The sequence below is a fragment of the Podarcis liolepis genome (genome assembly GCF_965112155.1).
Source record: "Podarcis liolepis genome assembly, chromosome: 2".
Lineage (NCBI taxonomy): Eukaryota > Metazoa > Chordata > Lepidosauria > Squamata > Lacertidae > Podarcis > Podarcis liolepis.
In genome coordinates this window covers 109,119,699-109,139,992 of record NC_139555.1, presented here as the reverse complement: position 1 = coordinate 109,139,992, position 20,294 = coordinate 109,119,699, and the positions used below count along the sequence as shown (strand labels likewise).

At 46.0% G+C, this 20,294-nt stretch overlaps 1 protein-coding gene across 6 annotated transcripts in view; it reads left to right on the top strand.

Moving 5' to 3' along the window:
* Positions 1-2,918: 2,918 nt before the first annotated feature.
* Positions 2,919-20,294, top strand: part of ABCF1 (ATP binding cassette subfamily F member 1) — a 37,888-nt gene continuing 20,512 nt past the window's right edge. Inside the window, exons 1-13 of one of the 6 annotated variants that reach the window (XM_083491457.1) lie at positions 2,919-3,188; positions 7,280-7,326; positions 7,764-7,856; positions 8,497-8,629; positions 10,189-10,226; positions 10,555-10,662; positions 11,350-11,412; positions 14,185-14,247; positions 15,773-15,859; positions 16,108-16,152; positions 17,406-17,522; positions 18,932-19,024; positions 19,271-19,393. In XM_083491457.1, coding sequence (XP_083347583.1) covers positions 3,098-3,188; positions 7,280-7,326; positions 7,764-7,856; positions 8,497-8,629; positions 10,189-10,226; positions 10,555-10,662; positions 11,350-11,412; positions 14,185-14,247; positions 15,773-15,859; positions 16,108-16,152; positions 17,406-17,522; positions 18,932-19,024; positions 19,271-19,393 — 1,101 coding nt within the window. In that variant the 5' untranslated portion in view covers positions 2,919-3,097. Of the gene's footprint in view, positions 3,189-7,279; positions 7,327-7,763; positions 7,857-8,492; positions 8,630-10,188; positions 10,227-10,554; positions 10,663-11,349; positions 11,413-14,184; positions 14,248-15,772; positions 15,860-16,107; positions 16,153-17,405; positions 17,523-18,931; positions 19,025-19,270; positions 19,394-20,294 lie in introns of all 6 variants that reach the window. The other 5 variants (XR_014522940.1, XM_083491459.1, XM_083491458.1 and 2 more) reach the window with 5 other exon arrangements.

The window sequence follows — 20,294 nt, the reverse complement described above, 5'->3', positions numbered from 1 at the left end:
CCTGCAATGCAAGAATTAATGCAATGCAACATGCAATTTACTAATTTCAATTAATACTGTTTGTTTCCGCATCACAGGTGAACAAGAGAAATGGACTTGGAAGAAAAACACCCAGCACCCTTCCCTCAGTGGTCTGAATAACTTACTGCTCTTTCAACTGTATATCAGTCTCATTTGGTTTTCTATCTGGGCATGTGGGCTGCTTATGTTAATATATATAGATTTAAATTAAGATTGTTAATGTGAGCTGACTTATTATTGTTTGGCTATAATAATGTTTTCATATACAGTGGTACCTCGGGTTAAGTACTTAATTCGTTCCGTAGGTCCGTTCTTAATCTGAAACTGTTCTTAACCTGAAGCACCACTTTAGCTAATGGGGCCTCCTGCTGCTGCTGCCGCGCCACCGGAGCACGATTTCTATTCTCATCCTGAAGCAAAGTTCTTAACCCGAGGTACTATTTCTGGGTTAGAGGAGTCTGTAACCTGAAGCGCATGTAACCTGAAGCGTATGTAACCCGAGGTACCACTGTACTGGTATAGAACAACGCCATTTGCATCTAAGGCAAATGCCTATAGATAGTATGCAAGTGTTACAAACAAGATGACATTTGTTTATTTAATAAATGTGGTTCAGACCTTCAGCGTAAAAAGCATTCCCAGGCTGACTTCCAAGATGAATCTAAAACAAAGAAACCAAATCCCTATAAAAAACAAGAAAACATTTTAATGGGGGAGGCAGGACATCATAAGTGTCATGTCTAGGCCCACTGAAATCAACTGATTTAAGAATGCTTATTAAGAAGTGAGGTTAATAATGGATCTTACTATGTCCTGGAGGGCCCATCTAATATATTAGGACTTAATTAATAAGAATGCAGTTAGAGCTGGCTGTCTATGTGTTTGGAATTGCAGCCAGATTTTAAATATTCCATTAACTGTCTTGTTTTCAATTTCATTGTTCTGTATGGGACAATGACAATAAAGATATCATATTGTATCGTTATATAGATTTTTTGCCACTAACAAAGGAACTGACATTCTTTGAAAGCTTACATTCTTTCATTAAGTTAATGGTCACTGCTACATTATTCATTGGATTTTTAATGGCTTCCCATGAGGTGTCCTAAAGCCACTTACAATGCAATAAAAATGTATAAAGAACTGCATATATAAAAACAGGATTTTCAACTAGCTGGAGCTTCCAGGTTAGCCTCAAGAGCCACATCACGTAGAGTATATAGCAGCACATGGACAATATAAGCTTGGCTATCTTGACCCACAAACAGCCATAGCTGTCTTACTAACCAAAGCTGGTAAAAGGCACTCCAATTCCCTGAGGTCACCTGGGCCTCTTGCAAGAGAGATGGATCTAGGAGCACCCACAAACTGCAAACCTCCTCCTTCAGACGGAGGATGACTTCATCTAAAGCAGGCAATTGACTGATTACCTGGACTTAGAAACCATCTACCCACAGGGCCTCTCTGTCTTGTCATTCATTATTGAATGTAAATTTGTTTGTCCCACCACCAAGTCCAGGACTTGTGCAGCCTGTCCTGATTCAATTGTTAGTGTACTGATGACCACTCCCAATAGCTACATATATATGTTAAAATAGCACTGGGGACAGGATGATATTCTTCAGCATCCCACTGCACAAATGCCTGGGAGCCAAGAGACAATCAATGCCTTTCTTGGAAACTGACCCTAGAGATAGGACCAGAGCCACCACAAAAAAGCTGACACTACTCACAGCTGATTATTACCTTGATCGATGCCATGATAATCTTTGCCATTAATCTTATACCTTTTTATATTTGGTTTTGTAAACTCTGGAACTTCTGCCCAGTGTAGTTTTCTTCTTCTTAGGGACTATGTAAAAATCAGTATCACAGCTATAATGACTATAGCCATATATTCGCACTACATTTTAAAGCACAAGGCTTCCCACAAAGAATCCTGGGAAGTGTAGTTTTTACCCTTTCGGAGAGGTGCAGTTTGCAGCACTCTTTTAAAAACTACAGTTCTCAGGATTCCTATCCTGGGGTGGGTAGGAGGGAAAGAGGCTGATGTGCTTTTTAACACTTGATTGGAAGCCGCCCAGAGTGGCTGGGGAAACTTAGCCAGATGGGCGGGGTATAAATAAATAATAATAATAATAATTAATAAGAATGCAGTTAGAGCTGGCTGTCTATGTGTTTGGAATTGCAGCCAGATTTTAAATATTCCATTAACTGTCTTGTTTTCAATTTCATTGTTCTGTATGGGACAGTGACAATGAAGATATCATATTGTATCGTTATATGCCTTTAAGTACACACCTCTATTCAAACGCGAGGTGTGTACTTAAACCAAGCAATCCTGCATTCCTAAGTGTATACTGTACAGAGTTGCTGTTTCTTGCTGGACATGTTTCATTCTGGGCATGCACCTGCATTCCTCTCAGTAAAAAGCGCTGCAGGTCTTTCTCGGAGGCAGCTGCCCCCTTCCCACTCTTGGCTAAAATAAGCGGAAAAGAAAACTTGTGCACGTCCTAGAAACTGCACGTCTCCATTTGCTCTCCTGCAGCCTGCGACTAATCTTCCGGGTTTTTGCTGGGCCGCTCTAGGAGAGGCGCTTCCTGATCTCGATGTCGCAACCCGGGTCTCTCCGGTGCCCTTCTAGGATAGGCGCTTCCTCATCTCTTTGTGGCAACCCGGTCTCTCCCGTGCCCCTCTAGGATAGGCGCTTCCTCGTCTCTTTGTGGCAACCCGTTCTTTCCCGTGCCCCTCTAGGATAGGCGCTTCCTCATCTCTTCGTTGCAACCCGGTCTCTCCCGTGCCCCTCCAGGATAGGCGCTGCCTCATCTCTTTGTGGCAACCCGATCTCTCCCGTGCCTTTCTAGGAGAGGCGCTTCCTGATCTCTATGCTGCACCCGGCCTGCGCTCGGGGATCGCTGACGAAAGCATCTGTTCTCTTTCTGGCCTGGAGAAGCCCCGGTCGCGTCACCTCCCGCGCAGGCGCAGTGCGGCCCAGGCGGGCATGTGTTGAGCCAAGATTGCGGTAGGAAGAGCCGCAAAGAAGCAGGCGGCGGGCGCCGGAGCGAAGGGAGCAGCCATGCCGAAGGGAGGGAGACAGGCGCAGCAGCCCCAGGAGGAGTGGGTCGGGGACGAAGAAGAGAAGCGCTGCCCCGGAGAGGGCGCTGGAGGTGAGGGCGGAGGCGGGAGGGCTGGGCGGGGAGGAAAGAGGCTAGTCCTCATGAAGGTTGGGAGGAGGACCTTCTAGGGGAGGGGGGAAGTGGGCATAATATGGGGGGGGGCTAACACACACAATTCCGTGTAAAAGTGTTTGCCATTTAAAACAACCCAAAACAAGCAGCCACCGTTCACACACCCCTGTCCATACACGTGTCTGTCTGCTCAGACGCAAGCTCTGCCGTGGTCAGCGGGTCTCACATAGTCGTAGGCAGTGCTCCTTTTTTTCTTAAAAAAAAGTTTAGGGGTTACTCTCATTTTCCTACTCATATTGAAATACTGCTCCTCAATGAGGCCAAACTTAGATTCACAAAATGTTTAGGGGTATGCATCTCCCCACAAAAAAAGCACTGGCCGTAGGTGTGTCTGAATGTGTTTGCCAGCATTTAGCACACACACTCCCCCCCCTCCAGTTGCTCCTGCCTCTCTTTCCCCTCCTCCAACTCTCTCTTTCCTAATTTGCTGCTTATGTTTTGTCTAAATGGACAAGGGCCCAGATTTTTTTCCGGTTGCTCTGGGAAGTGCCAGATGCGGCGCTGGTTTCATTGCTATTCTTAGTATTTTTGATGTGCTCCTTGATTTGCGTGTTAAAGGAACGTTCAGGTGGCTGGCTAGATAGAGGAGGAATATTGGGGATGAAACTTTGTGGCTTGGACAAGGAACCGGACTAAAAGGCCCCATAACATGTGAGCTTCCATATGTGTCTTCATTTATATAACTAGAGATAATTTGACCACGGAATTCCCTAGGAAAAGAAACAGTGATATAAAAATAAATTTAAAATACTCTAGGTTAAACTGATAAACCCAACCTGTACTAAGTAGATCAAAGTTTCAGCTAATCTTAGCTGCTAATGTATATAAAAACAAGGTGTGTGCATGCTTTTAACAAGTCTTTGATATTTGTGGAGTGCTTAAGTGTTGAGAGAGTCTCGAATCCATGATCTGATCTAGTTGTAATCCTTAGTTTAGTTGTTTTATTATTCCCTGAATTGTAGATGAGGGGGCTGAGAGAGAGTAGTTTGCAGAGGTTAGATCTCTACCAGAGACTTCCTTATTAGCTACTCAGTCTCTTAGCCGTAGTAATGCTTATTTATTTTGTTTATAAATAGCAAATAAACAAAATAAACTTTCATAAAAATAGCTTTCAGTGACTACTGACCATGATGTCTGTATGTTCTGCTGCCAGTTGTGGAAGCAGTATATGTTCCTCCTTCCTGCCAAGACCATAGTTCTTTCCTGCCATGTCCTTTGCTAGAAAAAGGGCAGAGGTTCCGACTGGTTAAAATATGCTAACTGCGCAGAAATATTTTGTTCAGCATTATTTAATGTGGACTTAGGGCTGGGGCAGCATCCTTTTGCTCCTTAGCCTGTATTTTCTTAACTTTCACCAGCAAAAGGAGCTGCCCAACAATTCCCATAAAAGTTTCTCAACCGCTCAACCCATTTTACAGACACCAGTGACAAGGCATTTGGAAGAGGAAGGGTGGGGCATTGGGCTATGATGAAGGGAACCAGGTGAGTCCCAACACATGTTGCTGTAATCCGTGAGTTGCCAATTATATATAGTATAATTATTTTCCTTGTTTGGCTCCTGAGCTTCTAACAAAGAGGCAGAGCTGCAGTTGCGGAAGCTATAGTCGTAAACTTTGTTAGAAATTCAGATACAGTATATATAATCTAATTGCTAAATGGTCCCTTAAATCTAGGTTGCAGTCGCCACAATGGAATTTCTAGGCGCTGATCCCCCCCCCCAAGAATTATTATAATTGATTCCATTTCTGTAGCGCTTTATATTTTAAAGAACAAAGCGGTTCACAACACATTAAAACATCAAATAAAACATTCAAGAATAAAACTACTTCAAGCGTCAAGGAAAATATTTCTCTCAACACACACAATTTTTATTAAATTTTCTCAATCACATTTCAAGATATTCACTTAAACAACCTTAAATCAATTACTACCCTTCTTCTCTTTCCGTGGTTCGATTTGCATACAATACATCCCTGCATATTTTACATGAACTAAACCATTCAGTAATCCAATGTTACATCCATCAAATCTGTTAAATTTAAATTAATGCTACCAGTGTTTTTAAATGAACACAGTTTTCACCCATAAACTCAGTTAACATTTTCCAGTCTTCTTTAAACGTGCGCTCTTCTTGTTCTCTTATTCTACATGTTAGATCTGCAAACTGCGTGTATTCCATCAGTTTTACGTTGGCCATTCTTCTTTGGTTCGGACCTCGCTCATTTTCCGTTTTTGGGCTAGCGAAACACGGGACGCCGCCAAGGAAAATATTTCCATTCCTTCTCTAAGTGACATTTCCTTCTGCAGTCCCCAACCTGGTGCCTGGCAGATTTTGAACACTGGTTCTAAGCAGCAGTGCTAGCTGCAGGAGAGTGCTCTGAGAAAAAGGATCTAGCACTAGCATTTCCTATTACTGCATTTCCGCTGCCGGCAGAATGACCATTGATTTTCCGTGTGTATGTAGTCGTGGGAAGATCCAGGAGCCCCACAAACAAAGGGCTTAGTAACCCTGTATAGCAGGAGCGGGGACCTCGTGGACCTCCAGATTTCTCCATCTTCCCTAAGGGTTCACCATCATGGTTGGGCATTGAAGTCCATCAACCACCTGCAGATTGCCAGTTCTAACATATGAACTGGGGATATGGGACAAGGGAGAGAGGCCATTTTCAATTGGCTGTGCAGGAAGCTGGCTGGAGTGAAAGAGGCAGGAGAGGCTTGACTAAGTTGGGGTGTGGGCAGAGTGAGATGCATGAGCTTGACAAGCCCGGGGTAATTGGAGCTGGGAGGAAAAGGTTGCTGGGCTTGGAAGAAGCCTAGCAGGCTTAGTCTGCTGTGAAATGGGATGTGTCATAATTGAAAGAAGAAAACTATGCTACCTGTTCACAGCTAGTCGTAGCTCAGTGGTAGAGTATATGACTACACCCCAAAGGTCCTGGTGCCTCCAGGTAGGACTGGAATAGCCTTTTTTTCTTAGCTTTATTACTTTATTTTAAGCTAATGTGAACTTCTAATAGATCAGGCATCATGGTAAGAAATAGATGCCAGGTGAAAACATTCCTCTTCAACCTTTGGCTGATTAATATCCCACAGCCTTTTAAATGTGTTTGTTGCTTCTATTTTAATTATTTATTTGTGCTTTTATCGGCCTGACCGGCCTGAGATCTTTTGATGAAGGGTGGTGTAATTTTGTTTTTTAAAAAATAATACTAACAATAATAATAGTTAATATGGAATGTATTTTCCTGGTGAAGCATGTTTTTCCTGGCCAATTTCTGGAAACAAATTGAGGCATTCCTATTTTGCCAGGCATTCTGAAATTGCAATTGAGATGATTTACTATTGTTCTTAGGCTAATGCTTTTATATTTTCAATTTGCTTTCCTCCCTCTCTATATGAATCCATATATACCCACGTATATGTATTTGTCTAACCTGCAGCACCTTGTGTAATTGCACTATGTTGTAATTCAGCTTTCTTTTATTTCTGATACTTTCCCCCTGCCTTTCTTTAAAATCCTCAGTTTATCAGGGTGAAGTACGCGCTTCTCTTCCCCTTCCCTGTTTTCTCCCCATAACAGCCCAGTAGGTTATGTTGAAAAAGAGTGACTTAACCCAAGATCACTTGGTGAGCTTTGTGGCTGGGTTGGGGATTTGAGCCCAGTTCTTCCCATTCCTAGTTCAACTGAGAGATGGCCAACATGCTGCCCTTTAGATGTTGCTGCACTACAACTCCCATGAGCCTCAGCTGGCATAGCTTATTGGTCAAGGGTGATGCAAATGCAGCAACATGTGGAGAGCAGCATCTTGACTGCCTCTGCTCCACTCTGACTTTCAGTTGTAAATAGTGGACTTGAGTGTGGAATATGGTGTGTGCTTTCATGTGTCCGAACACTTCTCGGTTCCTGGTCTCAGTGTGGGGGGGAGACAGAGAGATATATATACTTTTTTCCGTGGTTGAAGACGAATACTCTTGGATTTGTATCTCAAATACCTCCCGATTCTTTCTTTCAGACAAAGTGGTAAAGAAGGGGAAGAAGGATAAAAAGACCAAAAAGTCGGTAAGCCTCGTCCTCTGTTGACTTCACCCACGAATCTGGACACTCTCTGTAGTTCTATTAACCTTCATGAGAACTTTGCCACCTTCCACAAATGCTCTGTTTCCTCCTCCAAACACTTCAGCATTTTGGGGACTGTGCACTGGTGGTTGTTAACTGCACCTCCAGCACTTCTTGATGTCCCAGAATGCTTTGCCACCCCTTTCCTGTTTATCCACCTCCATAATTCAGCTGAGAGGTAGTAGCTCCATTTATATGTAAAGCCAGTCCAATAATTGGTGGGTTGTTTAATATTCTTGGCTTACTGAGGATTTATTTTTGGTTTTTGGAGGGGATGGAGAAGCCTTTTGCCCTCCTTCCAGTAGGGGGTAGTGGTTCGGAGGGAGGGGGCTACTACCTCCCTGCCACTATCCTAAACTTTTCCCCTTCTGTCTCCCAAGTTCTTTGAGGAACTGGCTGTGGAGGAGAAACATGCCAGTGAGGAGCAAGCAGTTGAGAAAGAGCAGCAGCAGCAACAACAACAACAACAACAGGTAAGTGACTTTGGAACCAGGAGTGCCAAGCAGGATCACAGAATCATAGAATCATAGAATGGTAAAGTTGGAAGGGACCACGAGGGTCATCCAGCCCAACCCCCTGCAATGCAGAAATCTTTTGCCCAGTGTGGGGCTTGAACCCACGAACCTGGGAGGAATATATACTGTGGGTCTTGTCACCAGAGGGCATGGTAGTTGACCACATTGGGCAGCACTGGATTTAGGGTAGTGTGGGACATTTCTCCATACAGGATGCCAAGCTGAGGGAACACAAAATAATAATAATAATAATAATAATAATAATAATAATAATAATAATAATAATAATTATTATTATTATTATTATTATTATTATTATTATTATTATTATTTATTATTATTATACAGGTACCTACTCAGAAGATCCATTAAAAAGCAAATGTACCAAAATGAATTATTCTTAAAATAAGAAATACTGGGCAGGGAGGGCACCAAATTTTGCCCTGGTTCAGGGCGCCATATTACCAAAGTTCACCTCTGCAATGGGGCTGAGGATGTCACAGTGCCACGGGGAGATAATTTCCTAAGAAAGGCAGGTTGACCCACCCTCCTTATGTTTGTTTGTTCGTTTCCCTGTCTGTTTTCATGGCTGCAGCAGCCCCAGCAAAAGAAGCGACGAGACAAGAAAAAAGACAGAAAGAAAAAAGAGGCGGAAGACGATGACGACGAGAACCAGCTGATTGAGCGGCTGAAGAAGCTGTCGGCCCAAGCCAGTGATGAGGAAGAGGAAGGTTGGAGGCTGCGATCTTGGGGGGGGGGGGAGATTTTCTACATTGGGGCTGAGGAACCTGTCCAACCCCCTAGACCAGAGGCAGGGAGCTGGTGCCCCCTCCCCATCCCGATGTTGCTGAACGAAAACTCCCATGGCCAAGGCTGATGGGAGTTGCAGTCAACATTGGGAAGGCCCATGTTCCCCACTCCTGCTCTGGGATCTTGCTGGGGACTATAGCTCCCATCAGCCCTGACCCTTTGGCTATGCTGCCTGGGGCTGCTGGGAGTTGTGGTCCAACAGCCATCTGGAAAGCCACAAGCTGGTCACCCTTCGCTCTGTTTGAGTTCCAAGGCATTTCTTCCCATTGGTCCTTAGGACAGGGGTTGGGGACCTTCTTTTCCTCAGGGGTTATCGGTTGAAAGGTGCATGTAGGTGGTGGGTGGAAATGGAGCTTGTGGTGGCTAGTGGGCAGGGCCACTCCTTCTCTCACCTTCTCTTTCTGCCACCTCCCCTAATAATAATAATAATAATAATAATAATAATAATAATAATAATAATTTATACCCCGCCTATCTGGCTGGGTTTCCCCAGCCACTCTGGGCGGCTTCCAACAGAATATTAAAATACAATAATCTATTAAACATTAAAAGCTTCCATAAACAGGGCTGCCTTCAAATGTCTTCTAAAACTCTGGTAGTTGTTTATCTCTTTGACATCTGGTGGGAGGGCGTTCCACAGGGCAGGTGCCACCACCGAGAAGGCCCTCTGCCTGGTTCCCTGTAACTTGGCTTCTCGCAGCGAGGGAACCACCAGAAGGCACTCGGCACTAGACCTCAGTGTATGGGCAGAACGATGGGGGTGGAGACGCTCCTTCTGGTATACTGGACCGAGGCCGTTTAGGGCTTTAAAGGTCAGCACCAACACTTTGAATTGTGCTCAGAAACATGAAACCTGAATTGTGCTCATAAAAACAGGCTTCTTCCCAGATGCCCAAACTGTTGGTTGGAATGGGTTCCCCTCCCCTTTCCTTCATCCATTTTAGCTTTTCCTCTTCCTTTCTTTGGCCCTTCCTCCACCTATGTGAAATGAGCCAAGGGCCAAATCATATTGGACATAGGGGCCCCCCTGCATTAGTGTTCCCGGCCTCACGGAACAGGTTTATGTCAGAGACGGGGAACCTGTGGCCCACCCAATGTTGCCAGGGACTACAACACCTATCATCCCTGACCATTGGCCATGCTAGCTGGACCTGATGGGAGCATTGCTACCACCTGCAGAACCGCAGCTTCCCCACCGCTGATTTATATCTAGGCTAGCAGTTCAAGGAGGTCTGTGTTAGCAGTGGTGTTGCCTTCATTAGCAGAGGCTGTGCGCTGTTGGTTGTAAACAGAGTGTGAGGCTTACATTGTGGCTTACCTGTGAGCTTTCCTTGGCATCTGACTAGCCACTGTTGGAGACAGAGATCTGGGCTGAATAAGCTCCTTGGAACCCAAGAAGAGCCTGCAGGATCAGACCCACCTTGCCCCAACATCCTGTTCTTGCCCTGCAGGTATTCACAGTTTTTTGTTTCCTTTCCAGTGCCTCTCCCCATCAGCAAAGCTGGCAAGAAAAAGAAGGTGGGTTTCTGGGCATTTTGACATTTCCTTTGGTTAGGGAAGGGTGGGACAAATAAATAATAATAATACCCTGGGGCGTCCACAGCAGGTTGAGGGGATACGGTCAACCTCAGGCCCTGTCAATGACTGGAACCCCAGACTAACAAAGACTTTGTGCACAATGGACTCCCTTTCTGTGGCCAGACCATTACATGGTAAAATTTGGACCGCCACCAGCAAATCCCCCAGGAGAAGCTTCCTTTCACTTTTGGGGACCAAGCAAAGGGGAGCTTGTTACGTGGTACTTGTCTCTGCAGTTTCTTCACTGCCGCTTGCTTTCTCTCTTTAGGGGGGAAATGTCTTTGCCGCCTTGAGCCAGGATCAGAGTGAGGAGGAAGACGACGACGAAGAGGAACCGCCGAAACCAAGCAGACCTGACAAGAATAAGATCAACAAGGTTAGCCTCCCTCTGGATCCGGCAGGAAGTGATTTGGATCAAGATGGGAATTTCTAGAGTATTAGGTAGACCAGGACACAGTGTCAGAAGAGGGATTTTGTACGCTTCTTCACTTGCGTATTTGGGCTCTGTAGCATATGAGCGGAATGCAAAACATTTACTCCCATTAAAAAGAAGTTGCTTTTGGCCACTATGTCTGCAGATAGAAGCCTGGTCAAATGAAGGTTGAGATGCAGGGTTGCTCAGGGCTCTTGGTGGTTTGGAGGTGGGTCTTCAGTATTCTGTGTAGTTCCTTCCGCCTTCCTCATATAAGCAGAAGGGTAAATTTATGCAGAGCCAAGGACATACAGAACATAGGGATTTTCCAGCATGCAGACAGCCAGAGAACGACTGTCAGCAGGACTATACTGAAGTTCTCAAATTCTTTGGCACTGGTCTTCAAACCCTTTGGCAATCAGCCTTCCCAGCACTGGGAAAAGGTCTCAGACTCCTAAGCACAGGAGCTGCAGATAGATAGCTAAGTGATCAGACTGCTGGGGTTTTTCTAGCCCTGCAGGACAGTCCTCTCTCCTGTATGCATTTGCTCTTGGGAGGTTGCAGTGTGGCAAAGTGCAAAACCAGAGTCAACAGGGATGCTTTCTGGCCTTTTCCCTAGTGCAGATAAACAACCCATCTCTGCTTCTTTAGGCTGCTTCAGATGATGAAAAGGAGAAGAAACCAGGCCAGAAGGGGCCAAAAGCCAAGCAGAAGGTCAGTCTGGGCTGCACTAGGCGAGCCAAAATAGAGGGCAGGAAGAAGCACGTCTCCACTGGGGTGGGGGACTGTATCCAGCCACAATCCAGAACTGGCCAACCTGTCTGTCTTCTGACGGCATATAATGTCAGGTGATTCAGGATCAAAGGGAAGAATTGGCAAAGCGTTCCCCAAGTCTTCCTTCGCAGCTCTGGCTGCAAAGTTTCCTGCTGAAAGCAGGGCTTACATTGCATGCCAAATTTGGACTCAAATTTGAACTCTGTGAAGGCAAGTCCTGCTTCTTGCAGGGATTGGCTGCATTTGGGAGTGCCAGCTGGTAGCTTCTGAGTGGAGCTGATCCTAACAACAACAACAACAGCTAAGGGATGCGGGTAGCGCTGTGGTCTAAACCACTGAGCCTCTTGGGCTTGCCGATCAGAAGATCTGTGGTTTGAATCCCCGCAACGGGGTGAGCTCCTGTTGCTTGGTCCCTGCTCCTGCCAACCTAGCAGTTCGAAAGCACATCAAAGTGCAAGTAGATAAATAGGAACCGCTTTGGTGGGAAGGTAAACGTGTGCTGCTCTGGTTTCGCCAGAAGCAGCTTAGTCATGCTGGCCACAATCCGGAAAAACTGTCTGCGGACAAACGCCGGCTCCCTCGGTCAGTAAAGCGAGATGAGCGCCACAACCCCAGACTCTTTTGCGACTGGACTTAACTGTCAGGAGTCCTTTACCTTTTTAATAACTGCTACTACTACTATTATTATTTATACCCCACTCATCTGGCTGGGTTTCTGGCTTCCAACAAATATTAAAAATACAATAAAACGAAGTGAGGTGCCAAATTTGAAAAGCACTGAATGCAAGCCCCTCTTGCAGAGAAAAGCTACTTGGGGGAGCACACTTTAAAGTCCCCAGTTGTTGCTTTCCTGACATGGCTTTACCTGCTGCACCCCTGACATCATATCAAACCAGGTGTGGGCAGGTGAGTATCGGGGTGGACTGGACTGTACCACATAGGCCATTGGTCTGGCTCTGTGTAGAAGTGGGCCAGTAAATCATATTTTAGCAGCAGCTGTCAAACTCCTGCCTATATCATTAAAGTCTCCTATGTTTTAAAAAGATGACAGAGTCAAGGGAACCCTCGATAACCACGGAGGGTGCCTCTCTGTTCAGGTTTAAACCAGTGCTTCCATTCCTCCTGGGATCACCCTCTTGATCTTGTCCTGTGAGGGGTTGCAAACAGGATATGTAGGAGGAAGTGGTCCCTTAAAAATGTTGGGACCAAATTGTTTGGGCAGTGCATGCTTCCGGGTGGCGCTGTTGTGGGAAAGAGTTTGGGTTCACATCTGATTGGTTAAAAAAAACCCAAAAAACCCTTTCTAACCTGGAAGCTCTTGTTAGTTTCTGTTTGGCACTGTGCAGTGCTTTGGAGTCATAAGACTCTGTTTACCATATTTTTCGTCCCATAGGACGCACCTAGTTTTTTGGGGGGGAAATAAAGGGGAAAAAAATTCCCTTTATTTCCCCCCCAAAAGCAGGTCGGGGAAACAGAACCAGGTCGAGGAACAGCGGGATGGCGGCGCTGCGCCTCCCTGCTGTCCCCCGAGCTTGTGGGGCTGGCCGATGTCTGCCCCGTGCGAGGGGTGCTCTGCATCAGGGCGCCCCCCCCTGCGGGGCGGCAGGCTGCTATCCGCAGCGTGGGGAGCCCTGCGGGGAAATCCTGCAAGGCTCCCCACGCTGTGGATGTCTGCCTGAAGCCTGGAGAGCAAGAGGGGTTGGTGCGCACTGACCCCTCTCGCTCTCCAAGCTTCAGCAAAAGCCTGCATTCGCCCCATAGGACGCACCCAGATTTCCCCTTCATTTTTGGAGGGGGAAAAGTGCGTCCTATAGGGCGAAAAATATGGTACATTCCAGAGACATTCCAGGCTGTTGGAATTCTCACGGAAGACAGGAGACAGGTGTTATGTTACTGGTTTCCTGTTCCTTTGTTTTCTAGTTGCTCTCTGCTCTCACAGAGAGAGGATGATTTCTTTTCTGTCTGCGTAGCTTAGAAAATAAAGCATAGCGATGTAGCCATAAATCTCATCACTTCCGCGTGCTGTTTTGATTCTCTGCTGAATGGGAATGTGCCTGAGCCTCATCAAAGGCTCAGGTCGTTAATCACGTCGGAGGGCAATTCCGGAAGATGAGCTTTATCAGCTCGGTTGCACGGAGATTCCGACAGCTCTTCCCCTTAAAAGCCTCACCATTGGAGTTCTCTGTTGCTACACAAGGGCGAAGAAAATGCACTCTGCACTGGCTCAGGGGCACTTCTGTTCTTAATACGTATGTTCTAGGGATGGAATACTGGCATTGGAACCAGATGCCCAGGATTCATGTCTTCAAAAACCAAATCGGGCAGTTAGGGATGCCTTTGGTACTGCACCAATATTTGCTTCCAGCTTTTCCTGGAAACCTCAACAGGAAGGAGATTCCACAGAGCCCTCCTTATATTTCTTATATTCCTCCACTGGGAGTTAGAAAATGCAACAAATATAATAGTTGGGATAAGAACAATGCAGTATTGCTCTCCAGGATGTATCGTAGGCTGGAATTAATTGTGTTCACAGGCTTTACTAATTCTTTATGATTGTAACTATTATGCTGTAACACATGTAATTTAATTTTTAAAATAATAATGCAAATCCTCAATGGCTGGACCACTCTAGATAGGTGGGCTTCCCTGTGCTAATTTGCATTGGTCGTGGTAGGAAATAATAATCAGAATTTCTTGTCTTTTATTTCCCAGGAAGAGGAGGAAGACACAAAGAGGAAGAGTAGGAAAAATGAGAAGAACAAAGGAAAACAGGAGGTTTGGTGTTTCATCGTTGATAATGAAGACAGCGTTTTTTAACCTTTAAATCGAAACATTAAATTAATGTTTTAGTTGCTAGTATTCTTCTTAAATTATTTATTTGTAAATTTGTATCCTACTTTTGAGCATAAAACGTTCCTGGAATGGCCTGAGCAGTCCAAGCTGTTCAAATTGCCTTATGAACCTTTTTATTTCTGTCTTCCACCACCCTTGCGCTATAAAGCAGCTTGATATTATTCCCATTTTACAGATAGGCAATTGAGGCTGGGGCTTGGGAGAGGCTCTATCTTTGAAACTGTATATTTGATGCCAAAATATGCCGTTGGGACTACGTGGACCATTTTGAAAACCCATATGCTCTCCCAGGTTTTTTTGTGTTTTTTTTTTCTTTTATTAACTGTGCAGATCACGCTAAAATATATAATTTCAATAATTTTATTTTAATTGCAGGGCATGAGTTAAAAAGGAAAATGAACTGGAGCATTTCAGAAGGATTTGGGCTTGCAGAGTAAAAAGCATTTGCATACAGCATGGCAAATTGTAGATAGTTGACCAGGGATAGTGGGCAGTCAGTAGATGCCCTGGAGACAAAACATAATTTCCCAGTTGTCACCTGGGAGAGACTGGAAACGATCCAGTGCCTTAGAGCAGTGTTTCCCAACCTTGGGTCTCCAGCTGTTTTCGGACTACAATTCCCATCATCCCTGAACACTGGTCTTGCTAGCTAGGGATGATGGGAGTTGTAGTCCAAAAACAGCTGAAGACCCAGTGTTGGGAAACACTGCCTTAGAGGAACAGAAACCCATGGAGCTTGAAAATTCCAGGATGTCAGAATTTCAGCTTCAGGTCTTGAAACTCAGCTGAAGTATAAATTTGTGTGAGATTTCATTTCTGCTTTGGTCAGAGTGAAGGAAGTCAGAAAGCCGCAAATTTAGGCTTTTCCAGCTGGATAAATGAGTCTTTCCTACAAGCATCTATTTGTTTTGTTTTAGTTTTGTCTGAAATGTATTGGCTGGGTTTTTTGTTTTGAATTTTTAGCTGTTTCTTATTGAACGTTGCCTTGAGAGGACTGTGTAGAAGCTGGCTGATAAAATAAATTTTATGGTAGTGACGATGACTAATTGATGGTTATGATGAAAATAATAACAACACAGTGGTACCTCAGTTTTCGAACATAACCTGTTCCGGAAGACCATTTGACTTCCGAAACATTCGAAATACGAGGCACAAAGGGCGGTCTGCAAATTCAGTGGAGAAAATTGGGGGAAAAAACTCAGCGGAAGTCGTTCAGCTTCTGAGGTGCATTCGAAAACGGAAGCATTTACTTCTGGGTTTTGGGCGTTCGAAAACCAAACTATTCGGCTTCCGAGACGTTCGAAAACCGAGGTACCACTGTAAATTGGTTGTGATGATGACCATAATAATAGTGATAATACTACTCATTTACCCAGGGTACTGAACCCCCTTTTGACTTGGTATGCATTACTTGTACATTTTGTCTGTTTTTCACCTGCACTCCTAGAGAGGGGGTCCAGCCATTGCTATCCTGGCTCAGAGCGATGAGGAGGAAGACAACGAAGAGTTAAAGAAACCTAAGGAGAAAGCTAAGGTACAGCAGGAGAGGACTGGGAGAGTCATGCAAAGAGTTGGGTGGTTGGTTGGGTGCTTAGACAAACAGGAGAATCCCAGGCTTCTGGGCTATGTGCCTGACAGTTAAAATAGCTGATACTCAGGTTGCTTAACTCACCTTAAAGCAGAGTGGAACGATTTGGGCATGTGGAGGAGAAAGGGTTTGCTGCAACAGCTGCCTTTCATGCTCCCTTCTGCCTGTCTCATCTCTTTCCATACTTCTTTTAGACTGCGACCAAACAGGCTGCAGGGAAGAAGAATCAGCCGACCAAGGTAAGGGACACCTCAAGGCGATTCCTGGTGGCCAAAATCCAACCCCCAAGACTTAGTAGTGCTGTGCCACCGGCATCCCAACAAACCAGTGTTTGTCAGCCAAGAGCAAACCTTGGTTTTACCAATCCACGGTTTCTTCGAGAGAAATGGATGGAACCCTAAGCTTTGAGCATCACGGTTTGTTGCTCCCACAACAAATTGAAGCAAGAGCCATCTGTGCCTTCACAATAAACGACCAACCATAGCTTACTGCAGGAGTGCGGTATCTGTGGCCCTGCAGATGGTGCTTATTTATTTTATTTGTGGTGACATTACAATGCCTCTTGAGAAGCTTGAGGTGGTGTACATGGTGTTCTCCTGCTCCCCGTTTTATTCTCGTACAACCCTGTGAGGTAGATTAGGCTAGGAGGCAATGCCTGGCCAAAGTTCGCCCAGTGGTCTTCGCAGCTGAAGCCTGCTCCCATGACCTGAGCCAGTGCTCATAAGCAGCTGCACCGTACTGGCTCTCCTGCGTGGCCATTGGGGTCAGGTATGATGGGACTTGTAGTCCGTCAACACTGGGGGCTTAGCTCAGGTTCCACCCTTGGTTTGCCATGATTCGTGAGCGCAGTCACTGTAACCTTTTCCTGAGGAAAGCTATACTCCACAGTCAGAGGCAGGAATGCTGAACAGCACTTGCTGGAAACCACAGGAGGGGAGAGTGTTCTTGTGCTCAGGTCCTGCTTATGAGATTCCCTGCAGGCTTCTGATTGGCCAAGATGCTGTACTAGAAGACCCAGGGATTGTGGGTGGCGCTGTGGTCTAAACCACTGAGCCTCTTGGGATTGCAGGCCATAAGGTCGGCAATTTGAATCCGTGTGACAGGGTGAGCTCCCGTTGCTCTGTCCCAGCTCCTGCCAACCTAGCAGTTTGAAAGCATGCCAGTGCAAGTAGATAAATAGGTACCGCTGTGGCGGGAAGGTAAATGTCTTTTTCATGCACTCTGGCTTCCGTCATGGTGTCCCGTTGCACCAGAAACAGTTTAGTCATGCTGGCCACATGACCCGGAAAGCTGTCTGTGGACAAACGCTGGTTCCCTCGGCCTGAAAGTGAGATGAGCGCCGCTCCCCATAGTCACCTTTGACTGGACTTAACTATCCAGCGGTCCTATACCTTTTCTTTTGTTTTTTTACTAGAAGACCCATTGGCCTGACCCAGCGGGCCTCTTCTTAAGTCACGTTCTTATACAAGTTTTTGTTTCTTTGGTTCCACAGAACATGTTTGCCGCTCTGGAGGCTGAGGAGATAGATGACGAGGAAGAGGAGGATGAGGATGACCAAGAGGAAGAGGCCAGAAAGGGCAAAGAGAAGCCCAAACAAGGCAGCCAGCCGGTAAGGGAGCTTGTGACTTCGCTGCATCAGTTGACCTTTGTCCACACTGCATTCCACCTTATGTAGGAAGACAGAGGAGAGAGCTTTAAGGCTCCTGCTCTCTCCTTTCATGCAAAAAGGCTGTTTGTTATTTATTAGTATTCTATTAATTGCGCTTGCCTCCCACCTTCGTTCATCCAGGGTTCTCAAGCATGGCTCTCCCTCATTTTATCCTCACAAAATTCCTGCAAGATGGTTTAGGCTGAGATCGGGTGGTGGGCTGAAGGTGAGCTTCATGGCTGAGTGAGGACTAGAACCCACGTCGCCCAGGTCTCAATCAAACACTCTAACCACTACGCCATGCTGGCTGTCTCTTGTATTTATCTGTGCCCGTGTGCATAGCTTAGATCTCCGTTCCTCCTGTCTACTAGGAACAAAAAACACTAGGCAAGGCAGTCGAGAACCCTATTGGTGAGGGTTCTGGCAAAAAGCTACGGGGTGTGTGTGTTGGTGGCATGTTAACAATGGGTGAAATGGCATAGTGCTAGGAGTATATTTCTCACGTCTGGATGTTCTGAGATAAGGGTGCCAGGCGCACTGGGATACTGTAGCAACGCCAGGGAGGTTGAGTGTATGCCTTGCTGAGCCATTCACCCTCCCATTGGTTCAGGAAATGTGCCTAGAGAAAGTATAATAGTCTCTAGGGCGTTCACTTCGGTACTTTGAACTGTGTGGGCGAGGGGTTTCCCCCCCTTAATGGGGGATTGTGGAAGAAGCTGTTCTGCCGGGAGCAGGGAATCTCTGCTGATACGTCACACTGGTTGAGGTGCGGTGAACTACCGACTGACTTCCGTAAGTCACCCATTGGGTGGAGTGCAAACCATACTCCTTCTAACATCCTTCTCCAACCTGGAGATGGCTTGGACTACAATTCCCATCAGCCCCAGCCAGCATGGTCCTGATGGGAGTTGTAGTCCAAAAGATGTGAAGGACCCCAGGTTAGGCAAGGCTGTTCCTAGTGCCTGGGGCAATAAGACCTAGGTGCCACTGCAGCTTACCCCACCCCCCAAAAAACCCCCACCTCCTTCCTACCTCTTCCTTTCTACTTCACATGGGCAAAGAATGAAAGGGAGAGCTATATGAGCAAGCCACTTCTCAACCCTATGACTGACCCGGAACTCCGGCAAGTTTTCTGGAGAGACTGAAGAGGTCTATGGAAGCACCTCTTCTATTTCCTGGGGTTCATTCCCTGCAGAAAGGACTCTTGAGCCCTGCAGAGCTGTACCAGAAGCGAGAGAGGGCAGGAGAGGAGTCTTAACTCTGAACTGACCTTGAGGGGTCTCTCCAAAGGTTTCGTATTAGGGCCTTCTTGGTTTCCTTTCCTGGCCCCGTTTACTAACACAAACCACACCACCTTGTGATTTCTGTAGCAGTCGGAAGAGGAGGGAGACGAAGGGGAGAAGAAGGAAGACGATCCCTACGCCCATCTCAGCAAAAAGGAGAAGAAGAAGCTGAAGAAGCAGGTGAGATCTCTGCCGGGGACCGAAGGAAAAGGCCCAAAAGGTTATTCCTGTTTGTGGCTGGCCAGGGGGCAAAAAAAGAACTTGTGGCTTTCTCTGCCTGCCAGTTGTAAGGTCAAATCCTGGATAGAAATAAGTCTCTGGAGAGTGAGTTGGTGGGCAGACTGGCACCTGGCAAATGGTAGATGAGGAAGAGTCTCTTTTTTTGTTGCTGTTTCATGGCCAGACTTTGTTTCCTCCTCCAAACAGCTGGAGTTTGAGCGGCAGGTGGCAACCTTAAAAGCAGCCAGCGCGGCAGAGAACGACTTTTCGGTGTCCCAAGCAGAGATGTCGTCACGGCAGGCCATGCTGGAGAACGCCTCTGACATCAAGGTATGGCTGTCTCATTCCACTGACTCCACCTTGCCCCTTGTCCACCAGATCCAGTGTGGTGTAGTGGTTAAGAGCGGTGGACTCATAATCTGGTGAACGGGGTTCGCGTCCCCACTCCTCCACATACAGCTGCTGGGTGACCTTGGGCTAGTCACACTTCTCTGAAGTCTCTCAGCCCCACTCACCTCACAGAGTGTTTGTTGTGGGGGAGGAAGGGAAAGGAGAATGTTAGCCGCTTTGAGACTTCCTAGGGTAGTAATAAAGTGGGGTATCAAATCCAAACTCTTCTTCTTCTCCAGTCTGGATCATTCCTCCAGTCTCTTCTTCCATTGCGTCTCAAGAGTGGACGCCTAATTATATTTTCTCGACAGATATGTAAGCTTAAGAGGAAGCTGAGTCACCTTTGGCAGAGCAAGGAGGGGCAGCCTTGGCCCAGATGTTTTGCACTTCATCTTCCACCAGAAACATCTGTATGGAGGGAAACAGGTTGGGCCAAGGCGTGAAGGCCTCAGGCCAAATTTGCAGCATCTCCAGTTAAAGCATCTTGGGTGGAAGGTCCAGGAAAGATGTTTTAGGAGAATGAAGGGAGGTAGCCTCAAAGCAGTTTACAAAAAAGCTAAAGCAACAAAATTATCACGAAGAAAAAAATTATGGCAATAATTCAAGTCTTTCAAAAAGTTAGAACAAGAGTAGAGTAAAAGTAGATTAAAACCTGCATCCTGGGTAGGCTTGTCTAAACGTTCAGAGCCAGCAGATGGAAACAAGAGCTTAAAAGACATTAAGAAGGACCTCTCCCCGCCCCTCCCCCGAAATTATTATTATTATTATTTAATTTTACAAGTGCAAAGTTATAACAGTGCAGAATGCATATCCATATTTAAGAGATTTCTCTGAATCGCAA